This window comes from Lissotriton vulgaris, chromosome 3_1 (genome assembly GCF_964263255.1).
Source record: "Lissotriton vulgaris chromosome 3_1, aLisVul1.2, whole genome shotgun sequence".
Classification (NCBI taxonomy): Eukaryota; Metazoa; Chordata; class Amphibia; order Caudata; family Salamandridae; genus Lissotriton; species Lissotriton vulgaris.
The window spans coordinates 752,191,938-752,211,964 of record NC_141689.1 but is presented as its reverse complement, the minus strand read 5'-3'; the positions used below and the strand labels follow the sequence as shown (position 1 = coordinate 752,211,964).

Sequence of the window (20,027 nt, the reverse complement as noted above, 5' to 3'; positions counted from 1 at the left end):
AGTTGGGAGATTCCAATGTGGTCCCAATGCTTAAACCCTCACAGCGCTGCCACTTCGCCGAGCCACTTGCCTTGCCAGAATGGCGTTTGTTGGGTCCATTTGGCTTCCCATCGCGTAGAACGCCAGGCCAGGAAAAACGTTTGAGTCACCATTTGAAGAGTCTTGAGGATGGGGGAGCCGTACAAGAGAGCTTGGATTCGAAGGAAGTACATGCCTCGGTGTTCAGTTTGGTAAGCTGGATCGGACCATCCCCCTGAGAAGCAATCATGGAGGGCAAGCAACCTTGTGGCCAAGTAGTATAGGTACAGGTCTGTCATGCCCATGCCTCCATCAAAGGACGGAATGTGGCAACGATCAAGAGACATCCGCGGTCTTCCCGTTCCCCACAAGAACCGTTTCGATCTCTTGGAAACAGCTTCGAGGATAATGAAAGGGAGTATTTTGAATAACATATAGGAATCAAGGAAGGATCATCATTTTAAATAGTGGCACCCTTCCGAGTGGGTTGAGTGGTAAGGCTTTCCAGCAATTAAGATCCTTCCTGGTACTTTTGAGAAGTGTGGTGACATTCAGTGCCCATTCTAATTCAGAGAGTAGATCAACCCATATGGCCAGATATTTAAACAACTGTCGCCTAATGGGTATGTTAGTTTGCCAGTCGAAACATTCACTAGAGGGATGGAGAGGCACAAGGGTCGATTTGGCCGGGTTCAGCCGAAGGCCCGAGACCTTCTCGAAGGCTTGAAGGGAGACATCTGTGGCCAGAGCGGGCAGGGTCGGCAAGGTAAAGCAAGACGTCGTCTGCATATAGTGCGATTTTATCCACATGGTGGCTTCCCCATGCCCAGCCCTATATCAAGTCATCCGCATGGATGAGACACCTCAGGGGCTCCATCGCCAGAGCACAGAGGAGCGGGAAGAGAGAAGAGGGGGCAGCCCTGCCTAGTACCCCCCCTGGATTGGGGATATCTCGGAAAAGGTTCCTTTAATCAACACTCTGGCTTGAGTGTAAGAGTAGAGAACTCGGACGAAGCGACTGAACTGTCAACCCATGCCCATAATTATAAGTACCTTGTCAAGGAAATGCCAGTCCACCGTATCAAAGGCCTTATCGAAATCTACGAGAAGAAGCGTTGGATAGGGGGTGATTGCCTGGTGGTTAGCAAACGCCAGATGGAGGTGGCGTAGGAAATGCCTGGTGGATCAGCTTGGTAAGGTGCAGGCGTTGAGCCAAAACCGTGGCGTAGACTTTGATTTTGGTGTTGATCAGGGAGATCGTTGATAATCTGCACAAGATGACAAAGGTCGTTGGGACTTAGGGATGATGACACTGGTGGCCGTATCCATCTCTGGGGGAAAGGCCCCAACTTCCGCCATGTGGTGGAACAAAGCAGAGAGATGGAGGACCCACTGCGCATGGTAAAAAGCATAATATTCTTGGGAGAATCCATCAGGACCTCGAGTCTACTGAGATGCCGTTGGGAGATTGCTGCACCTATCTCCTCCGGGGAGAAAGGTAGGTTCAGGCTAGCTGCTTCGGAGTATGACAAGCAGGATGTGTGGATTTGAAGAGGGCTAAGGAAGTCTGTGAGAGTATCTGCCAGCTTGCATGCCGAGTATAAACGACAATAATATCCTGCAAAAGCCTGCGCAATCTCAGAAGAAGTGTGGCAAATGGTTCCTGAGAAGCCTCAGATCTCAGGTATTATCTGAGTTGCCAAGGGATACGAGGCCAGCCTGTGGAGGAGTCTCCCGTTTTTGTCTCCCCAGCCGTACAAATGGGGAACAGATGAGTTCCACAGCAGTTTAGCTGATTCCAGCGAGGTTTGTTTAATCCCTTCACGTACGGCTGCTAGTTGCCTTTCTTGGGCCCCGCTGGGGAACTGGCCAGGTCAATCTCCGTCCGGAGCTCTTGCACTTCGAGGTAGGCGAGGCGACCGTCCTGGGTCTGCTGCTGCGCCCGAAGGTGGCTTTTGGCCACTCCCCGGATGGTAGCTTTACTAGCTTCCCAGAGTATGCTTGGTGAAGTCATTGAACCCAGATTTGCGGGGAAGTATTGTTTAAGTTCCTCCCCTATTGTCTTGCGGAATTCTTTGTTCTGGAGGAACCAGGTGTTCAAAACGCCACATAGGGCGCAGCCTAGCTGCATGAGCATTGCTGAATGATATGAGATTCTCCCGGGGAGGTTGGAGATAGTGGTCACACTGACAGTAAGGGTCTGCCATAAAAATCATGTCAATATGTGCATGGGAATGGTGCGCCTCCGAAGTATGTGTGCATTGGAGAGTTCGACGGTTTCAGATCCTCCATATGTCACAGAGGCCCAGGGTGGTCACCCAGTCAGTTTCATGGCATGGATCAACCTGGTAGGGGAGGGAGTCCCTGTATTGTCGAGGGTGGGTTGCATAACATAATTAAAATCCCCCCCCAGGATCATCTGGCCTTCGGGCAAAGTGGCGATAGTGTCAGTGAGTTGTTGTCGTGTTAAGGCAAGTGTTGCGGGGGATGTATATAGATAAGAGATTGAGGACATTCCCATCCAGCGTCCCACAGGTAGTCACATATTGCCCTTGCAGGTATACTGTAATGTGAGAGAGGACAAATGGGAAGGTCTTTTTGAGTAGGATGGTTACACCTCGGGAGCCCCTGCTGAAGCCACTCTCTATCAAAGCCATAACGTGCCAAAAAGGCGCAATGGGATCCCATGAGATGGGTCTCCTGAAGCAGGAGGAGATCAGGGGAATGTCGCTGGGCATACTTCAGGACTGACATGCGTTTGATGCGATCAAGCATGCCATTTACGTTCCGGAACATGACCCGGAGGGAGTTATAATCTTCGGTTGTGTTTGTCATGTGGATCCAGTGGTGCGGGAGAGCGCAGGTGCGCGTCTTGTGACAGGTGTGGGAGGTGAGTGCAACGCTTCAAAGCTGTGCCCATCGTGCAAAGTCGTCATGTGCTTGTGACGTGGTTGCATGAAAGTGCAGTGTGCTGTCAGTGATGGAAAGTGTAGTGTAAAAACTCATACGAAACATCAGACAACAGTCCTGAATCTCCCCCTCCCCCTATACTTCTGGAACTAAAGCATCTGTCACCCTACAACTTAAGAAAAACAAGCGAAACGATTGTGTTTAGCGCAGGAGATGCGTGGTGGACCCCTCCACTCATGTCGGATGTAAATGCAGCATCAGCAGCGTCAAAGTTCTACAATATGACATTGCAGGGTAAGTAGCCTTAAATCTTCAGATAATGATGATTCTCTGTGTCCTCTTGGAGGAACTTTCAGATTACTGGACTGTGGGAGGGGTCTGAGTCCGTGACAGCCCGGTGTAGGACGCAAGGGAGTACGTTCTCTGGAGGAATCTTCTGCTGATCTAGTCCTTTGTCGGGGTTGGTAGCCAGAGGGTTAGGCCCTGGTTCCGGGCACACAGGTGGTCGGACTCAACAATCCGGGGGTGCCTGCGCGACCCTCACGTCTTCTGCGGGATTGTGTGATTCTCGTGCGCTGTTTGGGAGTCAGAGGTTGTGAGACCTGTGGACCAGAATGGGTAGGTGAGGAGGTTTGCCGGATCCCCAGAAGGCATTCTTCAGTCAACCAAGTCCAGGCGGCCTGAAGGGAGTCAAAGAATTGTGTCTTACCCTTGAAGATGACACAGAGACGAGCTGGGAAGAGGAGTCTATATTGGGGGCCTGGATTTGGCATGCTCTGTTTGACCTCTATAAAGGAGCGCCGCTTGGTATGCACTTCCCTGGTGTAGTCTGGAAACACCATGATGGTGTGGTTCTGGAACTTCAATGAGCCCAGGGTCCCTGCCTCACGCAGGAATGTATCTCGGTCTTTGAAGTTGACGATCCGAGCAATTATAGGACGATGTGGGGCAGCGGCTTGGGCGCAAGGGAGCAGTGAGCTTGTTCAATCGCGAACCAGGGAGAAAGTGTGTCTTTAGGCATCCAGCGTGATATCTACGTTTCAATGAAGCTGGCCACCTGACCTTGTTCGCTTCCTACTGGAAATCCCACCAGGTGTAGGTTATTACGACGCAAAAGGTTTTCAACGTCTTCGGCTCTCTTGTGTAGCTCCTCAGTGTGGGATTGTAGGTGGGCCATTTGTTCTTGCAATTGGTGGACGACCTCCTCCACCGTGGAAAGGCGAGCTGTGGTGTTGCGCAGGTCTTGCCGGATGAGGGACATGTCGACTCAGACTTCTCCGATCTTCTTTTTCACTGAAGTCCTGGATGCGTTGATGGCTTGCAGGATTGAGGTCAGGCCATTACCTGGAGGAGATAGTCCACCCGCAGCCTCTTCCGGGGGTCCTGTCCAACTGTGGTGAACTGGTCCATTTTTGTTTGTGTGAGGGTGATAGAGGATTTAGAGCCACAATCTCTCCCCATGTTTGGTGAAGGAGAGGCTCGTAGGGTCAGAGCCAATGTGCCTCAGAGTCAGATTCCCACAGGAGACGGTCACCAGGGCATTCGATCTTGTTGTGTTGTGTCAGGACAAGAGCGTTCCAGGACTCAGGTAGAGAGATACACCAGTGGTGGGGGCTCCATAAGTTCAGAGTAGGCAGCCACCACTGAGGGTCAGGTGAGTGGACCTCGCTGCAAGGGGTCCTCCCCTGGGGGTGGGGGGGGGAGGACGGGTGTGTCTGGCGGTCCATGGGGAAACAGGATCCCACCAGCCTGAGGACTTTAGTTTATGGGTCTGCGTAGGACCGGGACAGAGCCTCGGTGTGAGAGGAGCAGGAGTCGCCGGGCTGGATCCCCCCAGCTATGAGGTGAGATAGCCAGGAGGCCTTGATGAAGAACCAAGGCACAGTAGATCTCTCTTGGGTGGAATGCTGGTCGGGGGATCATCTGTAGCAAAAGAGCAGCTCGGAATATGCAGATTGTAGTCTATTGGTCCTTGTTCATCCGAGTGGTGGCCCCGCAGATCGCAGCAGGTAGGGTCGGGCCCCCCCAGGAGCCAGACGCTGCACAGTGTGGCAGCCAAGCTTCCATGTGCCAGGTATCAGGCGTTTCCTCCCCCCACCCCCCCACCCCGGGGGTTCTCAGTGGTGGCAGGACATGCCCCAAACCCACCCAGTAGGCCTCTCCTGCACTGCATCGCTTTACATCCAGCGGAACCCAGGGAGGACCGATCTGGGAGATCTGCGTGGGCTGTGTCTTTGCGTGTCAAATGCAGGCCTCCGCTAGAGTCCAAGGGCCCGTCAGGGGCTATGTGTAGATGCGGGTTCTGACGGATCAGGGAAGGAAGATCCAGGGGTCAAACCCGGAGCGGAAGCGGTGTCGGTCATTTTTATAGGTGCGTCCTGGGTTCGTGTCAGGCCGCCCTGGGGTCCAGTCGGCAGGACATCCTTCAACGAGATCCGTGGATTCGGGCTCAAGCCGCGGGCGTCGCCCAGGCCGCAGCGGATGGCGGGGGTCCTCCAAAACAGCGCCTGGTCAGCTGTCAAGGCAGCCAGGGCCCAGTTAGGGTGGTGTGGGAACGGTGGGGTGGGGAACAGTGGGGGCCCCCTCCCGGGGCCCCCACTGCCCGATCAGTGCAACCGAACCACCCCTCCACAGTCCCGCTGCGATGCGGACCTCAGGACTACAACAGGCTGGGGAACCCGTGCAGGACAGACCCCCACATCTTCGCGCCGCTGCTTCCAACACTCACCTTGGGTCTTCGACAGCACTCAGAGGGAGGGGGCAGCGAAGCGGATGAGTCCCCCTTCCGCCCGAAGTCGCGGCTGATTCCTTAGTCTTTCTCCAGTATGGCCGTCGGCTGTAGCTTCCGCAGCACAGAGTCCCACAGCGACTTCGGGGAGTCAGCCAAGGGAAGGAGGCCTCACTCCGGGTCTGCAGGTCACCGCATAGGGCTCCTAGGCCTTAGGTGGGATGGGTCCACCACCGGTCCCATGGCGACAGGTACGGGCCCCAGGGTCAAGAGAGCAGGCGCAGCTATTTTGAGGTTTGACGATGTGGAGAATTATGCGACAGCCGGGTACTGCACCCGAATTTGTGGCAATCTTCGTCACGGACGGGTGGTACAGGTTATGGCAAGTTGGTGGCCGCAGAATTAGAAGGATGGATGACTGCTGATGGCGGGGGATCTTGGTGCGGATGACGGAGGGGTCCGGTGCACTCTTAGAGTGCTATCACCATCTTGACGCTCCAAACCACGCCCTGGCCAAGTCCATTAAGGCATGGATAAACCTCCCCAACAAGCAAGTGGCATTAGTAGACTATAACGCCATACTTGCAGTAGAGAAACCCTTCTTGGCAGATTGCTCCAATTTCCTAAGAGTCCCTGTTCCCCGGAAATGTAGGGAACCACCCAGCCGACTGCTTAGAACAGGAAGCCTGCACCACCAAGCTTTCCGGTTAAGGATGGGCAGTAAGAAAGGCAGGATCATTAGGAGCAGTCCTTGAAAACAGGAGGAGCAGATTAGAGTTTCAGCCATACCTCCAGAATTGGCTTATTGAAAGGCAAACAGTGGTTCAACAACAGTAGGTGGTGAATGCAACACCTCAATGAGAATATTTGGCCTGATCTCAGCTGTGGGCAGTTGAAGATCCAAAAGTTCTGCAGCCTTCCTGATGACAGCATGGTATAGTGCAACATCCTGAGAAGGCAAGGCCTTTGGGGTTGAAAGCGCCCACTCCGGGGTAGTGTCTAAACCACTGGCCTCCCGAAGGCACTCCAATTCATCAACTGAGTCGATGATTTCCCTTTCTTCTGCCACATACTGCTGGTATTCCTCTTCCTCCAGCAGTCTTTGAGCTTCCTTCCATGACCGCATCTTCGGGATCGGCCTCAACTGCACCAAGCGTGGTGCCGGAGACATCTGCACCAGCATCGCAGGAGGACCCTCCAAAGTGGGTAACAGCGCCGTTCGAAGCCGAGAGGATGATGGGCCACTGGATGAAGCTGGGGACTGTGAAATCGGCGAAGAAAACCTAGGTGCCGGAAACTGCCAGTTAGGGCCATCAGCATAAAGGGCACAGAGGGCGCCTGGGCATGTTACTGAGGGATGCCCAAATTAAAGGCAAGCGGACCCAAGGGGCCAGACGGCGGACTGGTAGGGTAGGATGCCATGGCAAACATGCCGTACATCGCATTAAGAAAATGTGACGCATCCGACCCTGGCCCAGGATAAGGAGCAGAGCCTGAATCCACTTGAGGTCGCGTCTAAGGCTGAAGCTGCAGCACTGGAGACAACAAATCCAGTACAGACAAAGCCAGAGAAACAGGAGAAGACTCCCTGGGCTCCGGAGAATCCCTTGGAGCGGAGAAACCCTCAGTGCGAAGAACCCCTCGGTATCGGAGAGTGTCAGTAGTCGCTTGAGGAGAAGGCGAAGACGAGACAACATCCTTAGAATGACATCGCAGAGCAACCTCGAAGCCCTACCCTTCGAAAATAGATGTCGAGATATAAGCCTTTTCTTCTCATGTTTCTTTGACTTCGAAGTATACGAAGTCTTTGACTTCGATTTTGACCTCTTACAACCCCTTTTCTCCTTTTTCGCTTGGGCTATGAAGAGCTTAACCTCACACTCCTTCAGTGCCTTCGGATCTCTCTTCCGACAGCTGGAACAACCTCCGATTTCGTGATCCAACGAGAGACACCAGCGACAGTCGTTGTGCAGCGCGCCACCGAGGTCTTCTTATGGCACAGGTTACATCCTACGGAGTTGCCAGCAGAGCCATGCCATTGTGACGCCCTTGTCAACGTGGAAGAGCTAAGAAAAGGTTTCAGCGGCATACTGACGCAGGGGTAATTCAAAAAGTGAGGAATCCACAGGCTGATGTATCCATCAGAATGATATTTTATATTGAGGTATGCGGTTTTACAAGTTTTATTGCTCTCTTTGTATTTTAATCTTGTTTTGACATATTATGGCTGTTTACAGTCTAATAAAAAGTGTAAACGACGAACGTGTAGACAGATCATTTTTAGAAAAGTGAAACATTTTAAATTTGCACTTTGTCCTTCACTACTACCATGCTGTTCACCATATTTCCCGAAAGCTTGGCAATATCAGATAATGCATTTACACATGAAAAGTATTTCATTATTTTTGCCACAAACCTCAATATACACCAAACTGTTCAATTATTGTAGTCTGGAGTGATCTTGGTTTAATTTCAAACAATATTGTCTGCACAAATGTAATGTTGTACAGCCCTCTGCATTATCAAAAGAATACTCAATAACTTTTAAATGAAAAAATACTAAAAAATGCTACTTTGAAGCAATCTAACGAGTCAAGACTCAAAAAAATGTGAGGTATCTACTGAACATTTATTTAAGCTCTGGAACTAGCACGTTTTGAGCTTTTATTTGTACAAACAGCACACATCTGCTACTTTATCATACTTAATCATGCAACAGCAAGGATCATGTTGGAATTCACCCAGTATTTATGGTGTAATATTAGCTATTAACAGAGCACGGAACTTCAAATGATTCAATGAAAATATCTATTAAAACATATTGAACTCCAAAATGATGCTTTGCTCAATAGGTTAAGATTTTCTCACAAGAGCCAAGACCTTCAGACAGGAAGCAGCCAGAACACTTCAGAAGGATTTGTAAGTGTTCATCATGTTGGACACATTTTGGCATGCTATTTAACATGTTTTTGCTGGAAACAAACTTGTATAAATATATTTTTATATACAAAAGTTTTTTTAATTCAATAAATGAGTCACTTATGACAGTGTCATCAAAGAAAATGTACCATTCAATGGTGTACATTTCGAAGTGCTCTGCACAAATAATAAATCTAAATTTGTTTGGCATCGCAATATCATAGAAATCAATCATATTAGTGTCTGCCGACATAATGGAAAGCTCAAGTAACATTAAGTTCAGAATTTAACAAGTATCCTTTGGGTTATTACAAACAAAAACATGGTTTTATTTTAAATGTGCAAATATATATGCAAAATCACACAATCAAGCACTGAAATTAAAGACCTAATACTAATGTCTTGCCTGTAGGGCTGATAGGGCTAGCTGTACTGATAGATGAAAGTGCTTTGGAAAAACCAACACATTCCATGGAAAACACTACTACCTGATGAGGGCTAGGCATAGAAAAGTACCTTCCTGCAAAAATAAAGAGGAAATGAATAATATATTCGCATTCATTCAGAAGTTACAGATGAAAATATTGACATTTAACAATTGGTTTTACAGTGGTGCTTTCAAACTTCTCAAATACATATGAAAAGTTAATCAAAAGCAACTGGCTTATTCAGAAACTAACAGTCCTAAAATAGCTTCTAGGACGTCATATATATAGTAAATATTTACAACTAATCAAGTTAATTAGAGTTAGAGTACCTCATAAATGACTTTGATGAGCACAGTTCTAACTTTCAAATATTCAGTTCAGTATGCAAAGAGAGCTGTGATAAAATGTCAATACACGGTGGTACTCTGTGCTGTCATTTTTATCTGGTACAGGTACATTGTACTATACAAAAAACGAAGCTACAAAGCAGCAGACCAAGGTGTAGCACATCAACTTCCTCTGTTTCATGAATTTGTGTGGTGCAACCACTCTCACCATCCGCTGCCAAGGATGTCTATCATATGAAGAGTTTTACAAGAAATTTGAGAGGTGCACTCAATGACGTAAATAGTACAAAAAATTCATAAAGTATGTAAGTCTTCTGTTCTTTTTTTATTGGATTCTTTTATTGTCTCTTTTTGAGATACACAGGCACAGCCAACGCATTTCTTTCCCTTTAGTGCCTTGGGAATTTCGCCAGGGCTACAAATAGGAACATCTCATTCGATGGTCCAAAATAAAATTGCACCTTAACCACAGGTGCAAGGCAGAAGTGTTGTCAACGATCTGAGCCTGAAATTCCTGTGTTGTATAGGATTGGTTTGAAAAGGAATCCAAGTGCGTTCTTCCACGGTCAGCAAGCAGTAGTATTTGGAGGAAAAACGAAAGTTTGTCCTGGCTCCCAGCGAGGGGAGGTCCGTGACGCCAACCGTTTTCGGAAGTAAAGATGGACTTGTTAGTAAATGGTGTCCATACGAGTCACCATATAAGTGTAAGTAGTCTGATGCGGGACCTATGATAGGGTCTCCGGCGCTGCCTACTCCTCCGTGTTCGAAGCACTGCTGCCTACTCCTCCGTGTTCGTGTTCGAAGCAGCGGAGGAGTAGGCAGCGCCGGAGACCCTATCATACGACTTACACTTATATGGTGACTTGTATGGACTTTTTTGACTCACAAACAGGCTTTTGTAACTCACTCCAGAACACTATAGGTAATGAACATGAAAGGTAAGCCTCTTCCTAAACGAGATTCATAATGGAATCACTCAATAGTTTGTGTCAGCAACTGCGGGCACAACTTATCGAAAAGTTACAAACATCTCGAATAGGTGGTAACTGATTCGCAAAGGGGAAGCTTCTCCTTTGGAAATCATGTCGGACGACCACAAGGGCTAGGCAGTGGTCCCTGGGACCACTGAACACTCCCCCAATGCCTTCCAAAATGGGAAAAAAAATAACCACCACCTGTTGGTTTAAGGAACATGGGCTGTTTAAACATATGGTTTCTGTTTGAGAATGCAAATGCAGTGATGGAGGTCAGCAGTCCCTTCCAGGCCATCATCCTGTGGATGCCAATCACTGGGGACACAAACAGCGACCAACCTAATAATATTTATTAGACAACTGGTTAGCAAAATGGCAGGCAGGTTGTAAGAAGTGAGTGCGGAAATTGCACCCACTTCTTGTGACCTGCAGCTTCGTAATTTGGACTTGTAATGGTCACCAGGTGTGATACCCGCTACTTCTTTTCCTCTGTGTGCCCGAGAGAGCTTCCTTGCAATCCTTGACGCAAAGACTATAAAGAAGCACCAAAAACAGAAGGCAGAAAGGTGTCTAATTGCTTTGTTTACATTCTCTGATATTCAAACCTCTGACCCAACACTATACCTTCAGTGGCAAATAAGAGATAATCAATCAATCAATCAGAGTACTTGTAAAGCGCGCTACTTACCCGTGAGGGTCCCAAGGCGCGGAGGGGGGGGGGGGGGGGGGGTTCGGGGGGTGCTGCTACTGCTCGAAGAGCCAGGTCTTGAGGAGTCTTCTGAAGGTGAGTATGTCTTGGGTCTGCCGTATGTGGGTAGGGAGGGTGTTCCGGGTCTTGGCGCGAGGTAGGAGAAGGATCAGCCACCAGAGGTCGTTCGTTGGATGTGGAGGACAGAGGCGAGGGTGAGGCTGGCGGAGCGGAGCTGGCGGGTGGGGTGTGGAAGCTGAGTCTGCTGTTCAGGTAGGCTGGTCCGGCATTGTGGAGTGCTTTGTGTGCGAGGGTGAGGAGCTTGAAGGTGATCCTCTTGTCAACGGGGAGCCAGTGTAGGTCTCTCAGGTGGGGGGTGATGTGGCTGCGGCGGGGGACGTTGACAATCAGTCGAGCGGAGGTGTTTTGGATGCGTAATAGTCATCGTAGGTGTTTGGCTGGGATTCCTGCGTAGAGTGCGTTGCCGTAGTCCAGTCTGCTGCTGACGAGGGCCTTGTTCACCGTTCTTCTTGTTTCGGTTGGGATCCACTTGCAGATACTGCGGAGCATGCGGAGGGTGTTGTAGCAGGAGGAGGAGACGACATTGACCTGCTTAGACATGGAGAGGGAGGAGTCGAGGATGAATCCTAGATTGCGTGCATGGTCGGTGGGTGTTGGTGCTGTTCCCAGTGTGGTCGGCCACCAGAAGTCGTCCCAGGCTTAGGGGGTGGGTCCGAGGATGAGGACCTCCTTCTTGTTCATGTTCAGCTTCAGACGGCTGCTCCTCATCCAATCGGCGACGGCCTTCATTCCCTCGTGGAGGTTGGTTTTGGTGGTGTGTGGGTCCTTGGTGAGGGAGAGGATGATCTGGGTGTCGTCAGCGTAGGAGATGATGTTGAGGTCTTGACAGCAGGCCACTTGTGCGAGGGGGGCCATGTAGATGTTGAACAGCGTTGGGCTGAGGGATGAGCCCTGGGGGACGCCGCAAACGATGTTGGTGGCTTCGGATCGGAAGGGTGGAAGGCGGACGCTCTGGGTTCTGCCGGAGAGGAAGGAGGTGGTCCAGTCAAGAGCCTTCTCTTGGATTCCGGCTTCTAGGAGGCGTGTCTTTAGAGTGCGATGGCAGACTTTGTCGAAGGCGGCTGACCGGTCCAGGAGGATGAGGGCTGATGTTTTGCCATTGTCTAGTTGGCACCTGATGTCGTCTGTGGCGGCGATGAGGGCTGTCTCAGTGCTGTGGTTTCATCTGAATCCGGACTGGGATGTGTCCAAGATGTTGTTGTCTTCGAGGTGGCGGGCCAGTTGCATGTTGACAATTTTCTCAATGTCCTTTGCCGGGAACGGGACCAGGGAGATGGGCCGGAAGTTCTTGAGGTCCTTGGGGAGGGCGTTGATTTCGGCGTGCTTCCAGCTTTCCAGGAATGTCGCTGTTTCGAAGGAGATGTTGATGACCTTCCGTAGTTGGGGTGCGATGGCTGCGTTTGCTTTGTTGAATACGTGGTGTGGGCACGGGTCATACGGAGATCCTGAGTGAATGGAGTTCACGACTTTGCGTGTCTCGACGTCGTTGGCGTTGGACCAGGAGGTCAGGCGGTTGGCGCTGGTGGTGTTCACAGGGGAGGTGGAGTCTGGCGTAGTCGGGGCAGTCGTGGTGCTGAAGCTGTCGTGGATGTCAGCAATCTTGCAGTGGAAGAAGATGGCTAGTGAGTCGCACAGTTCTTGTGAGGGCGGGATGTCGTTGGCGCTGGGGTTGGAGAGTTCCTTTACGATGCGGAAGAGCTCTTTGCAGTTGTGTGCGTTGTTATCCAAGTGATCTTTGAAGAAGGATCTCTGGCTTATCTGATGAGGTGGTGGTGTCTGTGGGTGGCGTCCTTGTGGGGTGCGTGGTTGTCCAGTGTCGCAAGGGGTAGGACCTTACACTTTCTACTTATACTCTAACCTACCAGCAAGCAGCTTTATTGATGCAGAAAGACTGGGGGTTAAAGGGTGGGACATGTGCAGGTCAGAGAAAGGAAAAGTAAAAATGAAAAATGGCATGAGATATACTGCAGCACCAGGAGCATACTTTGGTACAGCTGCTTCTCTTGGTTACACATGATCTTGAAGAACCATAAATACAAATATTCCACAGAAAAAGCTTTATAGGTAATCAGGGATATGCTATATTAGTATCCCCAGGATCGCTCCAATGAATGTATTGTATAAGTCTAGAGATTGTAAATGAATAACTAACTATTCGAATGAAAACACTCCTTTTTCTTATGATGTGTGATATTTATTGCATTATAAAGATTATGTTTAATCATCTGAAAGGGTTAGGATGAACAACCTGAGAACTTCTTCTTATGGCTACATTTATGTGATGAAAAGCTAAGAATTACAGATGGCAGGTGTAAAGTAATGGTAGAAAATGTACAGTTTGATTATTATTAACGATCAATATATTGAAGTCAAACTGTATAGGCTTCATCTGAAAAGTCAAAGAGGACCGCCCTTTTGCCTTGCCGCTTAACTTCAGAGGACCTGTGGTAATACACTTATGTGAACAAGTATCTAACACAGAGAAGTGTTGAGAGAAAAGCTTACTGCAAGAGACTATCATAAACACCATTCTTGCAAAAGGATGGGATTCCAAAATACAGATTCAATGTTTAGTAGTGATACATTGAAAGGCTCGGGATGAACACTATTTTGTGTTACACACTTTTCTAATATGAATAGCAGAGACAAGAATGTAATCACTGATAACTGGCATATTCTCAATGGAATTTAGGATGAATACCCACAGAAACACAATTGCCTTTTGTTAGAATAAAAACCTGGTGCATGCTGACACCAAGATGACCTTGATGGATAGTCGGGGCACAATATGGGGTCCACCACCGGTGAGGGGTAATCGTTGTTGTGGTAAATGCTAATCCATTGATGAAGCACTGGAGACCAATAAACTTGAGTAATAGCACATCAAGATAGCTTATTCACATGAGGAATTGAAGGACCAAAAATGTTGTATATCCTATTGCATAACCCTGAAATAAGTGTTATATTAGAGAAAGTGGTAAAGAGAGGAGAGTGAGGATTCTGTGGACATTAATTATGCAATACGCAAGAAGAAATTTACAGCTTCCTTAGTACTTAGTCTTGAGTTTGGACATTCAGGTATATGAGTCTAGACTAAATGTGAACATTTCTGTGGAAAGCACAAACCATTTGTAAGAAAACAATACTGTAGGTAACAATGTTCAAAGTGGTTTCCTCCAACCGGGATACCTTTGTGGTTAAAGGTGTTTACTTTTCTCAATATTGTAGAAAAACCCTCTTACAGTAATATATATTTAAGGATATGGGATAAAGTCTTAACAGAAACATACTAAGTAGGGAAATATTGAAGGATTAAGTAAAGAAATATTGAAGGATTGTTTGGGCAGAGACAAATGGTCACAAATCCCGTGGTTCAGTTACGTAAAATCTGTACTGGTAACTCTGGGCCTAGGGAATCTCTTTAATGACCCAACTGTGATCATCCCTCAGCATAAGATAACCGTAAAAGAGGCGTTCTTTGCGCACAGAGCTGAACAAAGAGTCCAACAAGAATTGGCTAAAACCATGGTGGGCTCTTACAACCTTGTAAAGAAAACAGAAGGAATGGAACCCTATTTATATTTGCTACATAATGCACAGGAAAGGTTTTTTATGACCCGTTTTAGGCTCAATTTTTTACCTTATTTACTGGGATCACCACTAGGGTACCTACCTACTATTGAGCAGAGGGGAACCTGTGGCTGCGACAATAGGTCTCCGCAGGATTCCCTTCATTCTGTATTAATATGCCCATTTTATTCAGAACCCAGGAGAAGGCGTGGCCGATTATGATGGAAACTCAGTGGCTGGTTTTAATGGATCATAATGTTTATTAATTTTATGGGGATTTTGTTGCTGTACTCATATTGGGCTATACGCTAATTTGACTGATTGTTTTTAAAGAAATGAATTCAATGTATAATGACTGTTTGTACTTTTATGGTGATTTTTAATCATCGAATAAAGAATTCAAATAGATGAAATGAGTCTAGACTAAATGTGAACATTTCTTTGGAAAGCACAAGCCATTTGTAAGAAAACAATACTGTAGGTAACATAATGTTCAAAGTGGTTTCTTCCAACAGGGATACCCTTGTGGTTAAAGGTGTTTACTTTTCTCAATATTGTAGAAAAACCCTCTTACAGTCATATATATTTAAGGATATGGGATAAAGTCTTAACAGAAACATACTTTGGAGATGACTTGTTATAGAAGATAATACTTCTATGACGGTTGTGTGGAGGTAATCACAACATGGGCTACCTCCCCATATTTTAGTGGTACCCTTTGTTCTTGTACATCATTGAATGTGGCTATTTGCTCTTTAAACCAACGGGTCACGTGAAGGTTTCACAACATATTGGAATGAAATTATCTCTAAGTACTGATGGTCCAAATATATAATACTATCATAACAAGAAAATCTAGTTTTTGTAAGGTAGATGTTGGATAGAGAAAAAATAACTCTTTCTGCCCACATTGCATCCTACAATGCAGATCCCCCCTGTCACTGTTTTACATTCTAGTAGGTAGAACTCTGCAGTGGTGAAAAAAATTGAATCCACGTTGGTTTGTCTTACGTATTATAACAGTATTACTTTCAACTAACAGTATATCAATTGAGTTATCTCAGCAAGCCATTGTGCGTTATTGGTCTGCATTTCCCGAATTAGGTGATTAGAAAGGGGCTCCCTTCTGGGTTTAGGCATATCCAGCCACTGGGCTTATTTCTGACTACCAGTTAAGTAATCATTCTTTACTTTTCATATTTCCTTTTGATAAATAGAAGTGCAACATGTCACAGAAATAAAACGTCAGATTGTTACAGCTTTGCATAGCGGGAGGTAATAAAGAACTAGCTCAATACCACCACATTATCAAAAAAAGGCACTTCTTGAAGTTCTAGTCTCAAGGTATGGAGTGAATGAAATTAACACACATGAAGGGTATAGTAATGAATAACTGAATAGAATAACTTCTTTGGTATTAATATTTGGACTGAATAGCACCAAGGGAATAAATAAATCAGTCAGAGTATGGGTCTACATGGGTCCGATAAGATACGAGCTATAACAAACAATGTCACAAAAAGGCTCGAATATGGGAGCGAATGAGGTTCTTGATGTTACATAAATAGTGACTAGTTATTGTCAGTGGAAAATTGTATTGCTCAAATTGATTCCATAGGAGGAAAATATGTGGGAGCTAGGTTTCACTGTTCGAGTGTGTTCATGAATTTTGTGCATAGGTGAAGGAAAGGGTGGTCATGTTTCTCAAATATTGTTTAGGGAAGTTCTTTTTATTAACAAATCTATAAGCTTGTTTCTCAAAAGAAATAAACTAAAAGAAAATCCATAAGATAAAGCACTATACGTTTATTTCCTAATAATAATTTGACTAAATCAATGTTCTAATATATGGATGGAGATGAATTATCAGTCTAAATACACTATTAGAATTTATGATGGGTTTCTACTTTGTCGACTCTTGCATTTGGATAACTTTGAATGACAATGTGTTTCATTTTTTGGATATAGACTCTCTAGAAATAGTTCATTGAGTATACTTTATAGTACTCATACTCAATATCAAAATCCTCCTGAAGAAGGTGACATTGATTGGTTGTGAATCCACTGTGTTAGCATTTATAAAATAGATTTGTTGGGCAAGTACCTTACAGTATTGGATATGTGAAGCCAAGTACTGTTACAGAGTAGGATCCTACTGACTGAGTGTGTGTGTGTGTGTGTGTGTGTGTGGTTTATTTCTTTTTATTTGCTGAAACAAATTAGATAGGCAAATAAAAAGAAAAAAACAGCTACTAACTTGGCTTTATTTTTTTCTCGTTTAGTGTTTTCTATTCCTTCCATACAAACTATTCTTCATTTAATCCAGGTTCTCATTTTACTGGATCTCTTATAGAACATTTTCCACTCTGGCTTCCACTACCCCGTGCCAGCTTCCACTCAGTACTGAAATAGATTACTAATATCTCTGTAAACAAAACTGTCTCTCACACTGATCAGTCAGCAGTCTGGCCACTTCCTTCCTTATCTTCAGCTGCATTGAACAGGTTACTTACCTTTGGTAACGTATTATCCGATAGAGACTCTATCTAGCCGCAGATTCCTTACCTTAGAGTATTCCCCAGGTGTCAGATCGGATCCGGAAACTTTTGGTGAGCAGAAGTACCTCTGCACGCTGGTAGATGGCATTTTTCGGCTCTGTGTGGCATCTTCCTCCCTAGAGGTGACATGCACGGTGCCTATATAGGTGTCAACCCAGCATGCCGACTTCAATTTCTTTGCAATTTTCCACACTAGAAGTGCAGAGCCACGAGTAACACTGGCCTCTGGTGTGCGAAGATAGGACCCTTTAACACTAAATTCCGTTCGCAGAGAGTGGAGTTTCAGTATGGAATTTGGGACTAGATAGAGTCTCTACCAGATATGGAGTCTTTTCTCTTTTTCAGACGGGTAAGGTGGAAAGTAAAAGGTAGGCAGAGTGATGGACTGACCTACATGGAAGGGAGTTAATGCCATCAGTAAAAAGGATGCTCTAGTTCAGAGAACCTGCTTGTCTGGGTAGAAGGTGTGGTGTGGAGGATTGGCAAATTGTGCCTGTAACTCACTGACCCTCTGGGCAGGTGTTATTGCCACTAGGAATGCTGTTTTTATGGTGAGAATCCTGAGTGGACAGTTGGCGTGCAGCTCGAAGGGAACGCACATCAGAAATTTGAGAACCAGGTTGAGGTCCCAATGAGGCTTAATAAAGAGTGCTGGTGGGTACATATGCTAGAGACCTTTCAGAAACCTATATACAATAGGTGATTTGAAAAGAGAAGGCTGATCTGGGAACCAAAGAAATGCCGAAATGGCAGAGAGATAACCTTTCAACACGCCTAAAGCAGAGCCCTGCGGGCCAAGCTAAGAATCAACAAGAGAACCTGAGAAAAGGGTGCAGATAGAGGATCAACACATTTATCTGTACACCCTGTCACTAACCTGCGCCAACAGCAGTAGCATCTGGTATTGATGGATGGAAACCTGCCTGTCAAGATAACATTGCAAACATCGGGCAGAAGATCGAAAATTGTCAACTGACGCTGCTCAATCTCCACAAAGGAATGAGAAGTGTTTTGGTATTTGGGTGCAGAATTCTGCCCTGCTGCTGCGACAGAAGATCCTCCTGAAGAGGCAGCCTGATCGGAGGACTAATGTTCATACTCAACAGCTGGGCGTACCATAATCTCTGTGCCCAATCCGGAGTCATAAGGATGACGTGGGCCTGGTTGTTCCTGACCTTCTTGAGAACTTTGGGCAGGAGTGGTATTGGTGGAAAGGCTTACAGGAGGCCATATATTCACTCAAGACGAATAGCGTTTCTGAGCAAGAGCTACCTTGGAAACTCACGGGCTCAAAACTGCTGACATTGTGCATTCTTGGCGATCGAAAGGGATGAAAGGCAGACTGGAGCTGTGTGGCCACTGAGAGGCCCAAGGACTTTGCGGTAGCCAGTATGTCCTTGAAGCGCTTCAGCCCCATGTCTGCCTTGTCTCTGAAGAGAGAGGTGACAACAAAGAGCATCTCCATGAGAGAGGCCTCAACATCCCCTGAAAAGCCAGGAGTTCTCAACCAGGCATGGCATCGAATAGCTACCATAGATGAAATCTCTCCATCCAGCAAGTTGGTCGTGTCGAGCCCACAACGGATGGCAAACTTTGCTGTCCTGTCTGACACCGCTTGGGAGATAACGGCCAGGGCCTCCTCCGGGATCTGCAGCAGCACTTGCGCAACCATTTTCCACAGGGAGTAGCAAAAACGGCCAAATAAGCATGTTGTGTTCACTGACCGCAGTGCAAGGCTGGTGGAAGAAAAAAAATTCTTACTCCATTTATTCAGCCTCTTGGATACCCTGTTTGGTGGAGTGGGAGGGAATGTGTCATGGGAGGTAGAGGCTTGGACCACCAAGCACTCTGAGTAGGGTGGTTGGTGAGGAATCTTGGGCCGCACGGAGATGGGCAGTGGTGGCAGGTGATTAACCTAGTCACAGGAGACCCTGTGCTGGGTTTGAACCAGGTACCTAGTAGGACATCTGTAAGGGCCTCATTAAAGGGTAGCAAGGGTTCCGAAGAGGAGACACCTGGCTGTAAGACCTCCATCAAGATATTAGTCTTGACTGCCACCAAAGGGAGCTGAAGATCCAGGACCTCAGCTGCCTTTCGCATCACCATAGCAAATGACGCTCCCTCTTCCTTAGCCACGGTAGGGGGAGAATGCATGCCAGAATCTGGATAGGTGTCCAGTCCACTGGCCTCAATCAAATCCTCATTCCTGTCCATTTCATGATAAGGCCAGACTACTAAAGGGTCCAGTGACCCTTCCCAATCTTCTTTCTCTCATAGTCCTTCGGAATAGGGCTCAGGAACCGACCTAAGACCTGGAGGTTTTGTAGGTGCTGGTATTGGCATTAGTCAATGCCGTACTGGCTCAGGTTGCCACAAATCAGAATGGGACTGGCACCGCTGGGGGGGGGGCACCAGGGTCATCGGAGTCAGGCCAGCGCCAGGTAAGGTTGCAAAGGCATTACCAGCGCAGGAGCAGATCCATTCCCGAATACATGGGAGACATTGGCACCATGGGGAGAGCCGCAGGCATGGAACCCGATGGAGCCCCCTCTGAGGATATGGGGCCCGCAGGTACGCCGGTAGGGTCAGGCCGCCCAAATATGAGGCACATCACATCTTAAAATTCTTTAAGCTAGGTGGGGTCGCTCTGGCTCCCAAAAAAGCGGGAAAGCGCAAAGACAACCCAGGCGCAGGTTCAGAAGAACGAGGTACAGAACGCCAAGGCTCTTCCGTCGTGTCTGCTGACGGACAGGAAGAAGTTGACCTACCCAACTGAGTGGGAGGATGATGACTTGAGACTCACGGA

General features: G+C 47.3%; 1 protein-coding gene across 2 annotated transcripts in view; it reads right to left on the bottom strand.

Annotated features, from left to right (window-relative positions):
* Nucleotides 1-20,027, bottom strand: part of DMXL1 (Dmx like 1) — a 2,236,090-nt gene that overhangs the window by 817,366 nt on the left and 1,398,697 nt on the right. Inside the window, exon 29 of one of the 2 annotated variants that reach the window (XM_086961064.1) lies at nt 8,982-9,095. The exons of the other annotated variant lie outside the window; for it this stretch is intronic. Coding sequence (XP_086817190.1) covers nt 8,982-9,095 — 114 coding nt within the window. The remainder of the gene's footprint in view (nt 1-8,981; nt 9,096-20,027) is intronic. 2 annotated transcript variants of the gene reach the window in all.